At 39.5% G+C, this 18,328-nt stretch overlaps 1 protein-coding gene across 7 annotated transcripts in view; it reads right to left on the bottom strand.

The window, feature by feature from the left end:
• LOC132830146 (pumilio homolog 1-like) overlaps positions 1–18,328 on the bottom strand; it is a 123,456-nt gene that overhangs the window by 83,559 nt on the left and 21,569 nt on the right. For all 7 annotated transcript variants that reach the window (XM_060847662.1, XM_060847660.1, XM_060847657.1 and 4 more), the window contains exon 3: positions 6,149–6,217. In XM_060847662.1, coding sequence (XP_060703645.1) covers positions 6,149–6,217 — 69 coding nt within the window. The remainder of the gene's footprint in view (positions 1–6,148; positions 6,218–18,328) is intronic.

The raw sequence follows: 18,328 nt of genomic DNA on the forward strand, positions 1-18,328 counted from the left end.
AATTATGAGGGGCATGGATAGGATAAATAGACAAGGATTTTGCTCTGGGGTGTGGGAGTCCAGAACTAGAGGACATAGATTTAAGGTGAGAGAGGCTTTTTAAAAAAGGGACCTAAGAGGCAACTTTTTCACACAGAGGGTGGTATGTGTATAGAATAAGCTTCCAGAGGAAGTGGAGGAGGCTGATCTAACTACAACATTTAAAAGGCATCTGGATGGGTATATGATTAGGAAGGATTTAGAGTGATATGGGCCAAGTGCTGGCAAATGGGATTAGATTAGGTCAGGATATCTGGTCTCGATGAGTTGGACCAAAGGGTCTGTTTCCATGCTGCACATCTCTATGCCTCTAAGTGTAATATCTTAATGACAACCAGCCAAAAAAGCAGTAAAATGCTTCTATTTGATGCAAACACTGGAGGGAGGAGAGTCTATAGAAGCTAAGAAAAGGCTGTTTCCTCAATAATAAAATCTATTTATATAACTGTGCAAACAGCTACTGAAAACATAAACAGGCATCTTAAATCAATTCACCTGTGGCATCACATTTCAGTAAAAAGGGTTCCAACAATTAGACACAAGTACGACATTGGTATTGTACACATTTTGAATCCTTCATGCACAAAGCAACTCCAAACAGCATATTCCATTAAAGTTATTAGAAACGTATCCACCAACCAACAATTCCTCAATATTGGTTTTGAACATTGCTGTTTTCTTCAGCAAAATCCCAAACAAGATCAGAGATCAGAAGGCTACCCCCAGCACCAGACATGAACAAAAAGGTCCTTTGGTTTTGACGAGACCACTCATCATACCTCCTCTTCATTTATGCTTTGATACAGTCTAATGGTTACTGGAAGTAGTGTACCTTTCTACATTCTTTCAACAATATTTCATACGAACAACAGTGAAAACAAACTACTGCACTGAGTATCATCTCATATCCAGCAGGAATCACTGCAAATCACTCAAACAGAAAGCCCGACTGATATCCCCTTTCCTAGCTCAGGAATGCCAGGAGCAACTGCAGCACCACTTTCCCACGTTATAATGGCAGAAAACTGGTGAATCATTGGAATTCGCTACGTCAGTGTCTGTACATACCATAGCTAAAGTATATTTAAGATCGAGATTGATTATTTTTTCTATACTAACAGAACATAAAAGCATCAGAACAGGGCAGCAAGACGGAGAGGAGCTAGAACAGTGCAATCTTCTGAATGACAGAGCAGACATGTGAGTGAGATGGCCAATTCCTGCCCCAGTTTTTTTATGAGAGAAGAAATCGCCTCATCTTAGCTGTATAGCTAGTCACACTGTGAAGAGTGGCTTCAGTACGAGAAGAAACATGAACATACAAAATTGTAGCAGGAGTAGGCCATTAAGCTCCTAAAGGCTGCTACACCATTCAATAAGATCATGGTTGAACTGACTGTAACATCACATCAACATTTGCGTCTACCCCAAAAATCTTTCAATCCTGTGCTGACCAAGAATCGATTCAATATTCAAACATTCTACACCCACCACTTTTGAAAGAAGAGTGTTCCAAAGATTCACAACCCTGAGAGAAAAGAATTTCACCTCCTCTGCTTTCAGGTGATAACCCCTTATTTTTAAACAGTGACTACCAGGTCTAGATTTTCCCACAAAAGGAAACATTGTCTCCACATCTACTATGGCCACCTCTAGGATCTTGTACATTTCCATCTGGTTGCATCTTACTCTTCTAAATAACAGCGGCTTAAGACTATTATGTTCAAACCTTCCTCAGAAGCCAACCCATTCATTCCAGTCCTCAATCAAATAAACTCACCTCCAACACATTTATAGCCTCTCAAATAATAAAGATACTAATATATTAATATTGCTCAGGTATTCCATACACAGCCTCATTAATGGCTACAGCAGCATAACCTCTACTTCTGGATTCCATTCTCCTTGTGGTAAATGATAACATTCTGTTAGGTTTCATAATTAATTGCTATACCTGGTTAACCTTTTGTAACTCATGCACAAGGACAGCGAGATCCTTCTGCATCTCAGATCTCTGCAGTCTACAATTCAGATTACACTTCCTGCTACTTCATTAAATGGCAGAAGAGGCAGGAGGGGCTGAATGTCCTATTCCTAATTTGAATGTACTGTACCATCTAAACAGTTTTTGGTATTGTTCCCCGAAAGCAAGAAATGGCACTTATCACACAATACTTTCATATTCTTGAAAACAAATAAGCACTTCACAGCTTATCAGCTTATTTCATTTAAGCAAACACAGTTGTTCAGCAGGCCATTTACAATTATAGTGGCTGCACAATTAATAATGAAAAAGAGTAACCAGTCAATTTATTCTGGGGGGTTTGGCTGAGGGATGAACGTTAGCCAAGACATTGGAAAACCCACACCCACTCCCTCACTTTGTCCATTCATTTCACCTGAATAAATTTACTTCAGACAAAGTAATACCCTTGCAATGCAGGCCTAGAATGAAAGCTTGATTTTGGAAGTAGAATCAGAATCCACAACCATCTCACCCAAACGGTTAGAGTTTGAGCTACTTTAATAATGTGAATTTGAATTTGAATTCTTGGGTCTCAGTGGCTGTGGGGTATAAATCCAGCGAAAACTGGTTACACAGGTCTGTTGTTGGATAATTAAAAAAAACACTTAACAGAAAGGTGGACCTCAGAATGAAAGTAAAATATGAAATCAGGCAGTATGAATCAATGTGCAGACCAGTACATGCACTGTAAACACAAACATTCAGAAGAGATAGATTCACAATTGGATTTGACTTGGACAATGAGGTGCTACAGCTTGAGACAAACAGCTGCTTCTGAAAATTCTTTCCAAAACACTGATGTCTTTCTTGGATGCCTTCGAAGAACGCCTGAAGGCCAATGAAGCAAATGACTATGCTGCAAGTACCAAAACATCACGGTCATTTAATTTCACGAGGCTGTGTTAGTTTCGTAAAGAATTAAACTGAGCTATGTCTTGAAAAAGTGAAATTCCAACTATTAGAGGAATTAAAAACGGATGGAGATGGCAGCGTTTAATGGTGAGTGACTGGACTCTTGAGCATACTTTTATGAAAATACAAGCGAAGAAGGAAAATGCGTATAAAGCAGGAAAATTCTCTTTCGATTTTAATTTATTGGCATCCATCAAATAACATACACAAATTGTGGCTCCTGTTATAAAAGTTCAGACCACTACCACAGTAACAGCAGCAACCAAGATATCGATAACTATCCCTGCCTTAAAATGACTGCAACAAGTTTGTACAGTTGTTGTAATTTTACAGTGCGATTATTTAAACACACATCTGAAAACCTGAACTACTTTATTTGCTGAAATGCTCAAATACAACTTGCAATGTTGTGAAAGCTTTGGAATTAGTCACAATAGCACGATCGTGAAAGAGCAGAGTATTCTTCTCATTCAAATATCCCGTGAAGTACAAGCACTGATCCGGTTTGGGAATTAAACAGGTGTGGCATTAGGAATTAAAACAACTTTTAGCAAGGATCACATTAGACTACATGGGACACATCTGACCCAGTTAAGTGCCAAATGATTGGGTCAACTGTGCAGCAACAGCAGACCATTATAAATATATCCATCTCCTCATTAGGTGTGCTGTCCTGCTCTTTGCTACTTCTACTGCTAATTGGGTGATCAGCTAAAGAGCTCCCAAAGGTTCCAGTTCGTATTCAAAACAGTGGCCATTAACTTTAAATCAAATGACGACTAATCAGGAGATAATGGGGCACAAGAATACAAAACTACTAAAAAGAAAATCTGGTACATGCTGAAGAGTATCACTACAGCAATTAAAGCTCACAATTAGTTAACTAAAACTTGAAAATCTGAAAAGCCATAGCAAGCACCAGAATGCCTGCCACTGTGCTGCAGCATTCCACCATGCAAAGAATTTTCCATTTTCCCCAACTCCAGTTGTTAGCTTTGCTTCCTCTACAGGATTAATGATTCTAACATGTTACAACAAATACCTCATTTTAGAATTTTGTATCTAAACTTAATCCTTTACTGATCTATGAAATATATATGAGCACGCTTTTTTTTTATCAAGTCAAAAGGCACCATGCTGGTTTCAAACTGGTACTCTATCAATATAACTTCTCTTGATACAATAACTTTAACAAAATACATGTCCCAAGAAATGCTATCAAACAAACTGCCATACAAGCCTGCCAAGTGACCAAAGGTTTGGCCAGAGGCATTTAAGCAGTGTTTTAATTGAGGGGAGTACTGGGCCTGAGTAGCTCACGAAGGGAGTTCCAAAGCTGAAAGCCAAACCTGCAGAAGGCAGAATGAAGAAAGTCAAGGCCAGATGGCTAGGAATCCAATGATCTGAAGTTGGAGGGGATATAAGGCTGGGAGACATTTGAAAGCTTGGTGGTGGTTTGGTGGGAGAGGGAATCAAAAAAATTGTCAGATCAGAATCCGGATCAGGTCAGTAAGAACAATGGTCCAGTTAGACCTGGTACAAGTTAGTGTAGGAACAATAGAAATTAGAATAATATCTAGTTTATAAAGGATGTAAGGTGAGACACAGTCCAGGAAAACACTGAAATAGTTGAATTTAAAGCTAACAGAAGCATGAATGACTGTTTCAGCAGGAGCAGAATGAGGCAAACGGGTGCCTTGACATTAGTGGAAGGAGATGGCTTTGGTCATGGAAGGAACTAAGATTGGATAGATTTAGATTAGACTTACCAAGATTATAGATTAGACTTACAGTGTGGAAACAGGCCCTTCGGCCCAACAAGTCCACACCGACCCGCCGAAGCGAAACCCACCCATACCCCTACATTACCCCTTACCTAACACTACGGGCAATTTAGCATGGCCAATTCACCTGACCCGCACATCTTTGGACTGTGGGAGGAAACCGGAGCACCCGGAGGAAACCCACGCAGACACGGGGAGAACGTGCAAACTCCACACAGTCAATCGCCTGAGTCGGGAATTGAACCCGGGTCTTCAGGCGCTGTGAGGCAGCAGTGCTAACCACTGTGCCACCGTGCCGCCCAGGTCATGAACAAACTTAAATAAAAATGAATTCTTGAAAATACTCAGATTTGGCAACATGTGTGCAACAAGAATCAAAAGTTAATTATCAACCTGGGAATGAGTAAACATTGCTTCTTTCTTCCAGAACACACAAGACTTGAGTTAATCCAGCAGGATGTTTAAGATCTGCAGCATTCTGCTTTCAGTCTGTTTCAATCTTAGACAGTGACCTGAAACGTGATGCGAGTTTGCAGCAGGGACCAATGGCAACAGCCTCAGTGTTCCCAACATGACCAGAGAGAAATTTCTGTTCAGGACATCAGACGATTGATGGGACAAATCCAACAGAGGAGGAATAAAAGAGAAGTGCCTGTGCTTTACAGCCAGGTGTCACTCAGCATACACGCAAAACACGACACTGGTTCTCTGGATGAAGAGGCCCATGCACTGTAGAGTTGAAAAGTAGGACATATGCACCTTTCTAGCAGAATTGCTAACAGGAATAAATCAGCTGAGTTGAGGTGTTTCTCCTGCACACCAGCCAAGACATATTGTAGCTTCTTGACTGTGATTAGCCAGCTCAGTACAAGGACAGAGGCTTCTTTTATCTATATGGTCACATGAACATGATAGGAATCACTGGCGAGTTTCAACAAGCCAAATTATGGATCACTTCAAAATCAAAAAAATAGTGTAGCCTTTCTTGATACTTCGGTGCAAAGGGTGGCAGAGGCAGATTAAAGATTCAACAACCATGTCAAACGACACAAATATGCCAGTTTCTTTCAGTTGACAGCGAAAAATAATGATTCTCTTTAACCATAAAAATTGAGAGAAATTAATTTCACAGTAATTTGGCTATATTAGCTATAGCAACAGAAAAGTCAAAGAATGTAATAAAGTCATAAAATACAAGCTGATCCATGTCTCTAACTTACTAAGAAGCTTAAAATCAAGCAGAAAATTGCTCCTTACAGTTATTCTGAAGAATAACAGTTCCCTGAGAAGTAGTGAGCATTACAAAGATGAAACATCATTAAGGCACATCACACAATCAGCCAGCATTTTAAACCAAGCCCCAGTGTCAACTTCCAGCACAACTCACCTCTCCCATACTCCTTCCTTCTAATGCCAGTGCTTGAAAGTCATGGTTGAGTTCATCCATCGACCGTACCTGAAGAAAAATAAAACCATATAATGAACGCAAGAGGTAAAACACCAAACTGTATAAGATATTGTCTAAGTAAATTTTAAAAAGTAATAGATTGCCATCTACATGTAAAATCAATATAGTTACTAGATTAAAAGCACATTCAGAACAGGGAATCAAAATCCTCATTTTCACTAGATTTAAAAATTAAATGCACTGGAAAAATGCACTCTTTCAGGGATGGAGGATTTCAGTTAATCTCCTAAAGCTACAACTGGACATTTGGGAAAGTCGTCAGTTCAGAACCTGCAGGGTGCAGGATTCTATGTCCTGAGACTAGAGACAGATAACCAATTTATTGTTAGGCCACTGTCACTCTGAAATGAGTGCAGTCATACCACACCTTGTGCTTCTGATTTAATATTCCCTCTTCAGGAGTGGTGTGGCCCCTGCTTAGTTCCCCCACAGATCACCCTGAGTGCAAAAAGTCAACAACACAGATCAAGCATAGATTACTTATTGTGGAGTTGATCACTCAGATCGCCTTTACGAGCAAATAAATGCATCAAGGCAGAAATAATTTATTTGGTTTCATCAAACATTGCTGGATGTGCAATTGTCAATCAAAATTTTTTTTTTAAACAATACCATGAATTCATACCTCAAATTACATATGACACAAACACAACGGCCGAGATAATAACAATTAGGATTTAAGCTACTGGACGAAAGTGAAACAGACAAGGCTGATGCTGATTTACCAATTATATACTTGCACTAAAAGGAAAAACTAGCATGTATGCAAACCTTTTGACCTCAGGACAACTGAAAGTGCATTGCAGTCAAAGAAGTATTAGATAGATGTAATGTAGAAAACATGGCACACAGCAAATTCTCACAAATAACAACAATTAATCAAATAATCCTTTAAACATTGTTCGGAGACACCAGTGGTCATCTTTGAAATAGTACCATAGAATCATAAATATCCACCAGAGATGGCAGGAAGAATCTTATTTTAATCATCATCACAGCACCTTACACAGTCCACCATTTTCTCAGTACTGAAATAGGGAGGGCCAGCCGAAAATTTATGCTCAAACCTCTGGAGTGAGATTTAATCTAGAACTTTGAATAAGAGATAAGAATACTGTCAGCAGGCCATGGATGAAGTACTGTGAGCAACACTGTTGTGCCAACACTGTGCGCCACAGGGATAGCCATTGTGTGATTCTCAAATGTGGGTCCTGAACATTTGCAACGCATGCAAGTAGGATCTTAATAGAAACTGGAGATATTTCTGAAGCATCATCCATAAAAGTAATTTATCGACATGTCAGACATCTACAGAAATGAGCTTCAATGAGTGAAATGGGATCTCCTCACCCATGGCTGTTGCTAAATCAAAAGCAGCTTACAACATCTATGTAAAGTGAACTATTTGAAAAGAAAAACATAAAATGAAAGGCCTGTATGAGAGACCATAAAAACCACATTCGCCAGAATCAGGTGTGACACGTAATCGGAATACAGCCAGAAAGGCTATCCTTGCTATACGGGTGCACAAGACTTAAAGTTCAACAGATGGCAGTAAATGGAACGTACTTAAGAGTTAAGCCAGGCCTGCCAATTCAGGAACGATATTACAACAAAGTCCCATAACAAAGCATCAATGTGGAGATGAAAAAGCCAGTAGTAATAGCAGTCTCAAAGTTGGAGGTTTGAGTGTTTTCTTTTGCCATTTGCAAAGTGAACCATTTATTCTATGATCAGGAGAATTTACAGTGAAAATGCTAGCTTGACTGGAGATCAATAATTTTACTGGAGTTAAGATTTAATTCAAGGAAGGTGGCCAGCTGAAAATACACTGACTTATTCTCCTTAAATGCACCATCTCTATCACAGTTCAAGTGGTGGAGGCTGGTACAATTGTAACATTTAAGAGGCATTTGGATGGGTATATGAATAGGAAGGGTTTGGAGGGATATGGACCGGGTGCTGGCAGGTGGGACTAGATTGGGTTGGGATATCTGGTCGGCATGGATGGGTTGGACCGAAGGGTCTGTTTCGATGCTGTACATCTGTGACTCAATCCATTTTTCAGCTTGGGCATTTTGTAATATGCTCTGCATTAATGGTTTTTCTTAAACTGGCTGCTTATCGCATATAATCAGTAATCTCGCTGATATTTAGAGAACATTACTGTGTCCAAATTGGGTGCTACATTCCTTCACAGCAGGGAGTTCAAAAATCGATAATGTGTCTATGGCTGTTCCGATGCTGCCAAGGACATTGTCCAAGTTATTCCTCTCTGAATGCACCATTTGTATCATGTTTTACGATTCTATACCCTTCCTCGTTACTCTTTACATCATTTTTTCCTCCAGTTCTTGACTGTTTCTCTCAGCATCTTCCCACTGTCGTTACATTTGAAATCTCACGATGGTCAGCTCAAGTTATAGGAATAACTGCTAACTGATCAGAAATTTTCAGCAGGTGTACCTGTTGACTGAGGTGGAATATGCAGGAAAATTTCAGGTTTAAAAGCTGGTTTATTCTGATCTGGCTAACTATAGTCATGATATATGCAATTTAGTATTTGTCAACTTACTTTAAGGGTAAGATTCACATTTTGTGAATGCTTGAGTGAAGAATGAACAATATGATGTTTCCCTATGACTGAGCAGCCTGCCAATATTCATTGATTGATGTAAAGATTGGTTTCCAAAGAATCATGCTCATTTTAAGTAATCAGTCATGAAGGAAGTTGATTTAAAGGGACAAGAATGGATAGGGCTAAGAGTCTGATTTTCTACTTCCCTTATTTCATCAATAAAATATGTTAGATACATAAACGGATATTTAAATTAATTGCGTTGGGAACAAAAATACTCGCATGAAAATTAAGCTCACGTGAACCCACTGGGCGGCATGGTGGCTCAGTGGTTAGCATGGTTGCCTCACAGCACCAGGGACCTGGGGTTGATTCCAGCTCTGGGAGACTGTCTGTGTGGCTGTTGCCACATTCTCCCAATGTCTGTGTGGGTTTTCTCTCATAATCCAAAGATGTGGGGGTTAGGTGAATTTTCAGGGATGTGTAGGTTAGGTGCATTAGTCAGGGGTAAATATAGAGTAAGAGGGTAGGGGAATGGGTCTGGGTGGGTTACTTTTCGGAGGGTTGGTGTGGACTTGTTGGGTCGAAGGGCCAGTTTCCACATTTTGGAACCACAGAATCCCCACACTATAACCAGCCACTACATTTGAAGGGCCAATCCTAGAAATCCTTAAAGTAAAAAAAATTAATACAAACTTATGCCTGCAGAAGCATATTTCCTTGATTCCAAGGTGTCTGAACACCGATCTAATAATCACTTTACTGCTGACCTCCCTTCACTCTGTCGGTGTGAGCAGTTTCTGCTCAATCACCACTTCTGTTGCCCATCTTACTCTGACCCGAATTCCAGAAGAAGTCGAGCACAGCAGCTTGTCTTTGTTGTTAGAACTTTATAGCCTTCACATTTAGTATAAACTTAAGGAATCTGGGGCAATATTTTGAACAGACTGTGATTTTGTCAGACATTTGTACTTATTTTGGATGTAACTTGCAAAATGGCACAGATGGGGGGGTTCAGCAAAGTTTATTAATGATACAAAGTTGGGAAGAAAGCAAACTTGAGGGGAATGGAAAAAGGCTGCAAAGCAATATAGACTAGCTGTGAGATTGGGGAAGATGATACGAGAAGGAGTACAACATGAGGGAAATGTAAAATTGTACATTTTGGTAAGAAGATTAGAAAAGCAGAATCTTTTTAGAAGTGAAAGATGGAATAAACATTGGCAAACATTATGCATTTATTGCAACTGGTTTGGATGTATTGTTCAGGAAGTTTTATTGCAATTAGGTCAGGATTTTTGAGAAGTGTGCAATTTTAGTCTCCTTATCCAAGAATGGTCATATACAGAAGAACCTCAATTATCTAGCATTCAATTATCCAAATATTGGATTATCTGGCAAGATCGCAAGCCCCAATGCTTGGCTAAATAACATCACGCATTCGATTATCAGGAATTTGATTAACTGAATGAAATACTTCTCGCCCGTGTCCTTTGGATAAGTGAGGTTCCTCTGTATATGGTGCAACAAAGATTCAGTAGATTGATTTCTTGAATGACAGCACTGTCCAATGAAGAGAGAGAGAGAGAGAGAGAGGAGTAGAGTGGGTGTATGTTCTCTTAAATTTGGAATAAATTGGTGCTGAAGCTGGAGTGCCTTGAACTAGATGGAGACAAAGAAAACTTTCTTCACTCAAAGGATTACAAATTGTTGGAATTTTGCAGAAGGTTTTACATACTCAGTTGATGAGTATATTTTTGGGCAGTCAGAGAATAAAGGGAAATGAGGACAAAGGAGGTAAATGGATTGGAGGTTGAGGGCTTGCTTACTAAAAGGCTGAGCAACCTACTCCTCGACTGTTTCTTACATTCCTAAAAGCACTATTTTATCTTGAACAGATTGTGCTAGTAATGGAGGGGGCCTGCAACTTTCTGAAAATACAGACAGGTTGTGGGCTGCTGTTGAGATTGAAAATGCTCTGCAGAGTTCACTGCGGGCACATGGTGCCCCTTATTTTAAGGCATATCTGTCTCTTTCCCCTCATCCCCAAAAGCCGCCTTCGTGCCCGGATTTTTATAACTTCCCTTCCCTCTGTTCTTATTCTCCTGTAACCAATTTCACTTCTTCGCTATCAGTCTTAGTTTTCTAGATTTCTCATATCATCTTTTGCATTTCATCATTTTCATTAAATCACTCTGTCCTTATTACAAGCCTCTCCTTTTGTTAATTTCCTCCCGCACCCCTAATAAGCTTGGTTTCAGAACTGATCCATTGTCCAAGTTCAAATGGTCATCAAGTTGAAACAATTTTTTTCTGGCTACAAATATTTTCTGCTCTTACCATTATTTTCTCTATTTAAAAAAAAGCTGGGTAAGCCAAGTTGCATTTCCAATTTTGAAAAAAGGAACAACGTGACAAGATATGCCTGGGAATACTGATCAAGGCCAATGACTAAAAGTGACAGAAAAGCAATCAGTTTGTTACAATGTGTTTTGGATTACATACTCTGCAGTACTATTAATGTTTCCACAAACATCATGAATGAAGCCTCTTGCAAATATAAATGCCTTCAGGAAAGTTGGAATCAGATTTAAATTTCAGACTTCCAGACATCAGAGACACAAATATTTCTCCCAGAAACACAGAACTAGCATGGGGGTGTAAAAAGGGAAAGGAGCGAACGCGCAAGGAAAAATGCGAAGGCAGGAGGATCAGAATGGGCCTAATGGATCAATTAAATATTTTTTGTTATGATCACAGAATCCTTAAAACGTGGAAAGAAGCCAGTTGGTCTGTCAAATCTACACCAAGCCTCAGTCAAGCATCCCACCCAGATCTATATGTCAATCATATCACCATAATCCCTCATTTACCACAGCTAATCCAACTAGCCTAGAGGCAACTAGTACACTACAGACAATCTACTATGGTCAATCCACCTAACCTGCATGTTTAGTCTGTGGAAGGAAACCTGAGCACCTGGCTTAAACCGACAGACATGGGGAGAACGTGCAAACTCCACACAGACAGACACCAAACGCTGGAATGGAACATGGGTCTTTAGTGCTGCGAAGCAACAGTGCTAATTACTAAGCTGTCTCACCATGATTCAATATTTGTTTCCCATTGAATTTGATTAAATTGAGCAGTCTGCTGTCCCCAAGAGGAGATACATGTTCCTTACAACTTTTCAGGCTTAGGAGCTACAGTAACTAAACGTTTTAGAGAAAACTTTATTAGTATATTCATATGGTCTAATACATGAAACAGATAGTTTCTTCAGAGTTTAACCATGACCATACACTAGTAACTTTCAAGCTTTAGCTAAGCGAAAGACAGACATTAACTTCTGCACTGCAGCCTCATGTTATGACAGTTCTTAGACCAAATATATCCACAAGACATTATGTAACTGCAAGATTTTCATGTGATCTCAATATTCAGAGAGCCCTTGACACATTGCCAAACATAGGAAAAGCAAAGTGACAAGGTTTCATTTTAGCAGCGTACTAGACAATGAAGTGCTTTCCATTAAGAAAATCAAGACTACTCAATATAAAGACAACTGAAAACAGCCACTGGCCTTTTGACAAGAGTCTGAAATTATTTTGCATAAAAGGAAATACATGTTAACTGACAGAGCAATAACATTTCAGCAACATACTAGGGCAAAACACTTAATCTAGGAGTACCCAGTGCAGATGCAATACCCAGGGGTGAAGTACCATTGTGCAGTGAGCTCTAATATTGTGTACTAAGGTATTTCTGGCTTGAGAAGCCAGCTATTTCGGCCTCCATTGTATTCGGGTCAGAGTTCCCCAGATTAAAACCCCAAAATTCCCTAACTGCACTGTGGGTCTACCTACAGCATATAAGACTGCAGCAGTTCAAGGGGCAGCTCATTACCACCTTCACAAGAGCAACTTGGAATGGGCAATAAATTCGGGCTCAACCTGCGATGCCTACATCCCAACAGTGATTATTAAAAAAGGTCACACCTTTACCCATTCGCTTTCAACTGCTATGTTAACCTCAAGTCTTAATGTCTGGAGAGGGTAATTCAATAATGATTCCAATTTTCAATTGCATCCATAACTCCTTTGAAGCAGCAGCCAGTGCCTGTAAACAGCAACACTGCAAGAGGTTGTAGGAGCATAGAAAATCTACACGATACACACTGCAGCAACTAGCCATGCTTACTTTGGAAATGTGCATTATTCCGTGTGCACAGAACTGAGGTAAGCAGCGTAGATTCCAGTTAAGTTGAAAAATAATAGAAAATTGAGAAGTAAAGATTGGCGGGAGACAGAGGGGCCAAAGCTCATAAACACCACTACAGCACAGATGGGACAAATAAATTCAACGCACTGCAAACTTGAAGAACGCTATGGAAACCTCCACCCCAGTGACCTGTGCTGCCCGAGAACACAAAAGTGTTAATGCCAAATAATTTCCAAATTGTCCCCCACCCAAGTCAAACATAAAACAACAATTGTTCCAGATAGGAGGCGGCCATACAACCCATCTTGTCTGCACTGGCTCTCCAAGCATTATCTTAGTGTTAACATTGAATAAATTTAATAAATATTTTTTCAAAAATGAAGAGAAATGTAGTGAGATAGAAATGAACCTAGAATTGATTAACATTGCTCATTAAACCCAGAAAGCAATTAAAACTCAAATAGAAATATTATTAGAAGCATGGGGTCAAATAGTCAACAAAACTGGATACGTTGGTGGGATGCAAAGAAGGAAATAAATGATCAAGTCGGGATTTGGTACAATTGGGAAGGTAGCAAGTTCATCTGATGACGATGCCAAATAAATACAGCAGAATAGAAATTTTGTTTAAAAAAGTCTTTCCATAAACCGGTTCCATTCTAGCAATCAAGTTGCATTAGGTAACTCGCATTGTAAACAGATACAAAATGAGAACCTGAATTAGCAGGAATAGGAAGAAACAAACACAACTCTATTACCTGAGAATGGCCCTACAGTTTCTAAATATGTGACTGAATTAATTATTCACAGTCTTCATACAACAGATTGGCAAATGCTCACTTTATGAAGCATGGTGAATGTAAAACATCCCACTCAAGTCATTTCAAAGTAGACAGAAATTGTGCAAGGAACTTTCACTTTCTCAACTTGAGAATAGTAATACCAAAAGGAACACCCAGTGATTTATGGCTTCACCTCAGTTCACACCAACTCTCGATGTTAAACATTTATTTTGAAATGGTGGATCACTAAAGCTTAAAAGAAATGGTATTTCATGACAGGTTACGTTCCAGTGAATACAGGATCAAAACACAATCACATCCATGTTTTAGCCAGGACACATGCAGGTTCTTCTGCATTTCTGCTCAAAAACTACTAGCATGATAATTGTCTTCAGTAGCACAGGTAGTGCAAACTCAGTTTAAAAAATTACTTTTAGGACCAGTTACGTGGAAGTCTTTCCTTCAACTCTTACATCATTATCTTAATTACCTTCTCACTTAGATCACTATGATCACACTCCGTATGCCCACGGATTAACAGTAATTAAAGGGATTTTAGTCAGAAGTATACATTTCAGCCAGGAACCCAACAATCCTGTACAGCGCCACCTTTGCTCACACACATTATCTCACCATTATCTCACTGTCACCATCAACTGCACCAGTTAAGATTTCAAAGTGAAAATTTAGCTCTCAAAATGAGTGCAAACAGCACGAAGTCCTGGTGAAATAGTTCCTATTGCAAGCGCCCTTTAACAAAAATTAGATTTCATTCAACTCAAGTGACTTGTGATTCTACAGCAAGATACTGACTTCAAACAAGACACAGACAACCACTGTTACTGTATATAGCATGCATATATCATCAATCACTAAGACTGTAAGTAGGCATTTGGCCCCTCCAGCCCTCTTCACCATTTAATAAGGCAATGGGTAATCTGATCTTGGCCTCAACCCAACATTTCTCCAAGTCTTCCAAAACTTAATGATTTTAATGTCAATACAGAAGCCAACAGTAGAAGAGAGTGGTCAGAGCACCAGAATAACCAAGGTATAGATGCAAGTCAACTCATTATCACTTCTTGCACTATTTCATTGTCACCTTTAAACAACTGCATGGGCAGGTTCTTGGGTCTCCTCCAAGGCTCCTATCTGGTCAATCAGCTGTCATGCACAGTAACAGTAATGGAGCACCTAATTATAGAGTCATAGAGATGTACAGCATGTAAACAGACCCTTCGGTCCAACCCGTCCATGCCGACCAGATATCCCAACCCAATCTAGTCCCACCTGCCAGCACCCTGCCCATATCCCTCCAAACCCTTTCTATTCATATACCCATCCAAATGCCTTTTAAATGTTGCAATTGTACCAGCCTCCACCACATCCTCTGGCAGCTCATTCCATACATGTACCACCCTCTGCATGAAAAAGTTGCCCCTTAGGTCTCTTTTATATCTTTCCCCTCTCACCCTAAACTTATGCCCTCTAGTTCTGGATTCCCCAACCCCAGTGGAGTCCAGAGGATCAGCCACAACCAACTCATTTGGTAAAGTTCATACTACATAAACTAGATTATTGGGCTGCAGCCCAATGGAGTCCTTGAAAAGGCTTAAAGGATGCACCAAAAAAAAGTCAAAGAATGTGCAGAAAGAAAAATAATTGTGTCAGGGCCATCAGCAGTTGAGATGCCTCATCAATGAACGGATATGGTTTAATAGATGTGAACCAGAGCCAGGATATTTATGACACAGGCTGAAATATGGAGTGAAAAGACAAGACAGTCAGCAACAATCCTTATAGTTTCAATGCAGCACAATGATGCAATAAATTCCAGCTCTTCTTATCTAAAATGATTTCTGATGACGAGTCACCAGACTCAGCCGCTAATTTGGCTTTATTTTCCCCATAGATGCAGCCACATCTGCCAATTTTCTGCAGCAATTTCTATATTGTGATATTTTTTGATGCAAGACTCTTGGAGAAGGTAGGTGAGGGCAGTTTCGACACTGAATCATTGCCTTCTGAACAGTGCTCAGCATCATAGAAAGTGGGAGAAAGAACTAGGGACCATGACTACTTCTGCATCTAATTTCCCTGCTGACATGAGTACAGTAATCAAATAAATTCCCATGTTTCATCATTTTTCCACTTCTCGTTTCCAGCTGACTTGTGTTCAGTCTTCCCTGCCTGCAGTGCCCCCAGCATTACTCACTGCTAGATCTTTAGGAATTACAACTGAGCCTTATCCCATTTTTATACATCATATGCATTTTTTACACAATGCAGGATCATGGCACAAAGGATTTTCAAATTGGAGAGATAATTGTACACAATATTGTTAGTCAGGCAGAGTGTAAAGACAGAATCACTGTCTCAGAAGGAGAAAAGTTGGAGGACAGCCCTTAAGTTCTATCCCATTGTATAGTCAATTTTCATACAGAACAGGGTTGTGGAAATGTTATTGCATGGTTGAAAACTCTCAAAGGCAGTAAAGAGCGAGTATCCTGCAGTGAAGTTTGTCTAGTACTGCCACGCTTAGCTACTATTTATTAAAGTCTGAACCCACATGTTCATGGATTTTATATGTCAAGTTATTAATTCAATACATTTTGGTGTTCAGAGTTAGCATTCATGTACAAATGAGTACATGACGAAAACAATCCTCTTCATCCAAATATAAGCAAGGACAAACCCATCAAATAATGGCGTGCAACAGGACAAAGATTCCTAAGCTTGCAGGGTGAACTCCCACGGCTCATGGGCAAGGGTCTCATGATCAGAAGTTGAATGTTATATGTACCCAGTGTGGTACAGGAAACTATAGGATCATAGCACAGATTATGGAACAAAATGAGGAGTTTTCACAAGCAAATATCGCCATCTTTCACTATTGGTTGTTCAGAAACTTGTGCAAGTTCAGTGATGTTGTGTTCTCTCTATGGTGAAGACTGCAAACGCTAAAGGGCATAAATTGAAAATAGGTGAGAATGGAGTAGGTTGGGAACAGAATTTAGGCAACAGTTGTCAGGGAAAGCTACTTCAAATAGATTGTTTCCAGAATAACTGGAGAGAAGGGAAGTACCAGACAGGTAAGGCTGATCCTTGCAAAAGAAACATCCTTGTCTGATTCACAGCCTTTTCCTGTTCCTGACATCGTTACGTTCTCAAAATTGAGAAAACCTGATAGCATTGTTTGGTAAACCAGTTCTCAATTTCCATCAATCATTCAAATGTTCAATAAGAATTTTACAATTTCCAATGTGAAAAAGAGTTTTTTAAAAAAATGTAGTTCAAGCTTTTTACAATACACTGACAACTCAACAATTGTTATTTTCTTACCTAGCACACTTTGAACTATAGCTTTTGTGAATTCCCTAGAGACCAATATTATGGAACCCCTGTAAGGTGGATCAAACTCACTCAGCACACCAACTCAAAGCGAGTGCTTATGTTCTATGTATACAGATTCTCTGTTCAACTTACTCCATCTTTCAATTTTCAAGTGTGAAGATCCAAATCAAAAACATCCACATGGATTTCATACTTGATATAATTCCTATTCTAGAATGAAAATTGTTTATGTCACATTAATCATTGAAGAGTCACAGAAGCTTCTTCATGATATCACAGCACATGCTAACTGCTTTCACAGCACCTTAAAGCTATAACCTTACCTGGGTTTCATGAATGGTTGTGGAGTATACCACTAGTAATCTGTTACATAACTAGAAATATAACTGTCTCTGCAATAAAGCACAATACATTTTCATGTTTTGGAGCAAACCTTGTTATCCAGGTTCACTTTTCCCTTCATTCAATTTCCAGAAGTTGAAGGCTGCAACATGGTCAATGGGGTGAGCAAAGAGCAAACAAATCAGACACACTCATCCTACTATCTTAGACATTAATGTGCTAGTCCTTTAACTCCATCAACTTATGTTGTAACCACAGAAATTCTACGTCCATGTTATAATACAACTTAATGCTGTGTTTAATTTGTACACGTCAAATTTCAGCTGCTATTGGTATTCTAATTTCACTTTCTTTTTATTATTGCAACACCAGTCTTAAGACATTTTCATTAAAACTTTCAGGATCAGTAGACAAACAGGGAAATGAACAAATATAAAAAGTACAAAGAGCAACAAATAGCCTTGCCCTTGTGGGTTGGCTTGCCAGGCTTCACCTCGTAACAACTGACTCAAAAACTCCCAGCAGTCTGCTTATTGCTGTCCAAGGAGCTTGTCAAAACAGACAGAGAAAGGCTTGGAATAGAATGACTGCCACCTAACAGTAGACTTGAGAACAATCTGGAACACTGAGCAGTTTTGGTTCCCTCATTTAAGGAAAGAAATCATTTCATTAGAGCCCGTACAGAAAAGATTCACTTGGATGATCCCTGATATGGAAGGATTGCCTTATGAGCAAATGCTAAATAGGACGCTACTCAATGGAAATTCGACGGGCAAGAGGTGATCTCACTGAATCATATAGGAGTCTTGAGAGGCTCAACAG

This window comes from Hemiscyllium ocellatum, chromosome 30, assembly GCF_020745735.1.
Source record: "Hemiscyllium ocellatum isolate sHemOce1 chromosome 30, sHemOce1.pat.X.cur, whole genome shotgun sequence".
NCBI lineage: Eukaryota > Metazoa > Chordata > Chondrichthyes > Orectolobiformes > Hemiscylliidae > Hemiscyllium > Hemiscyllium ocellatum.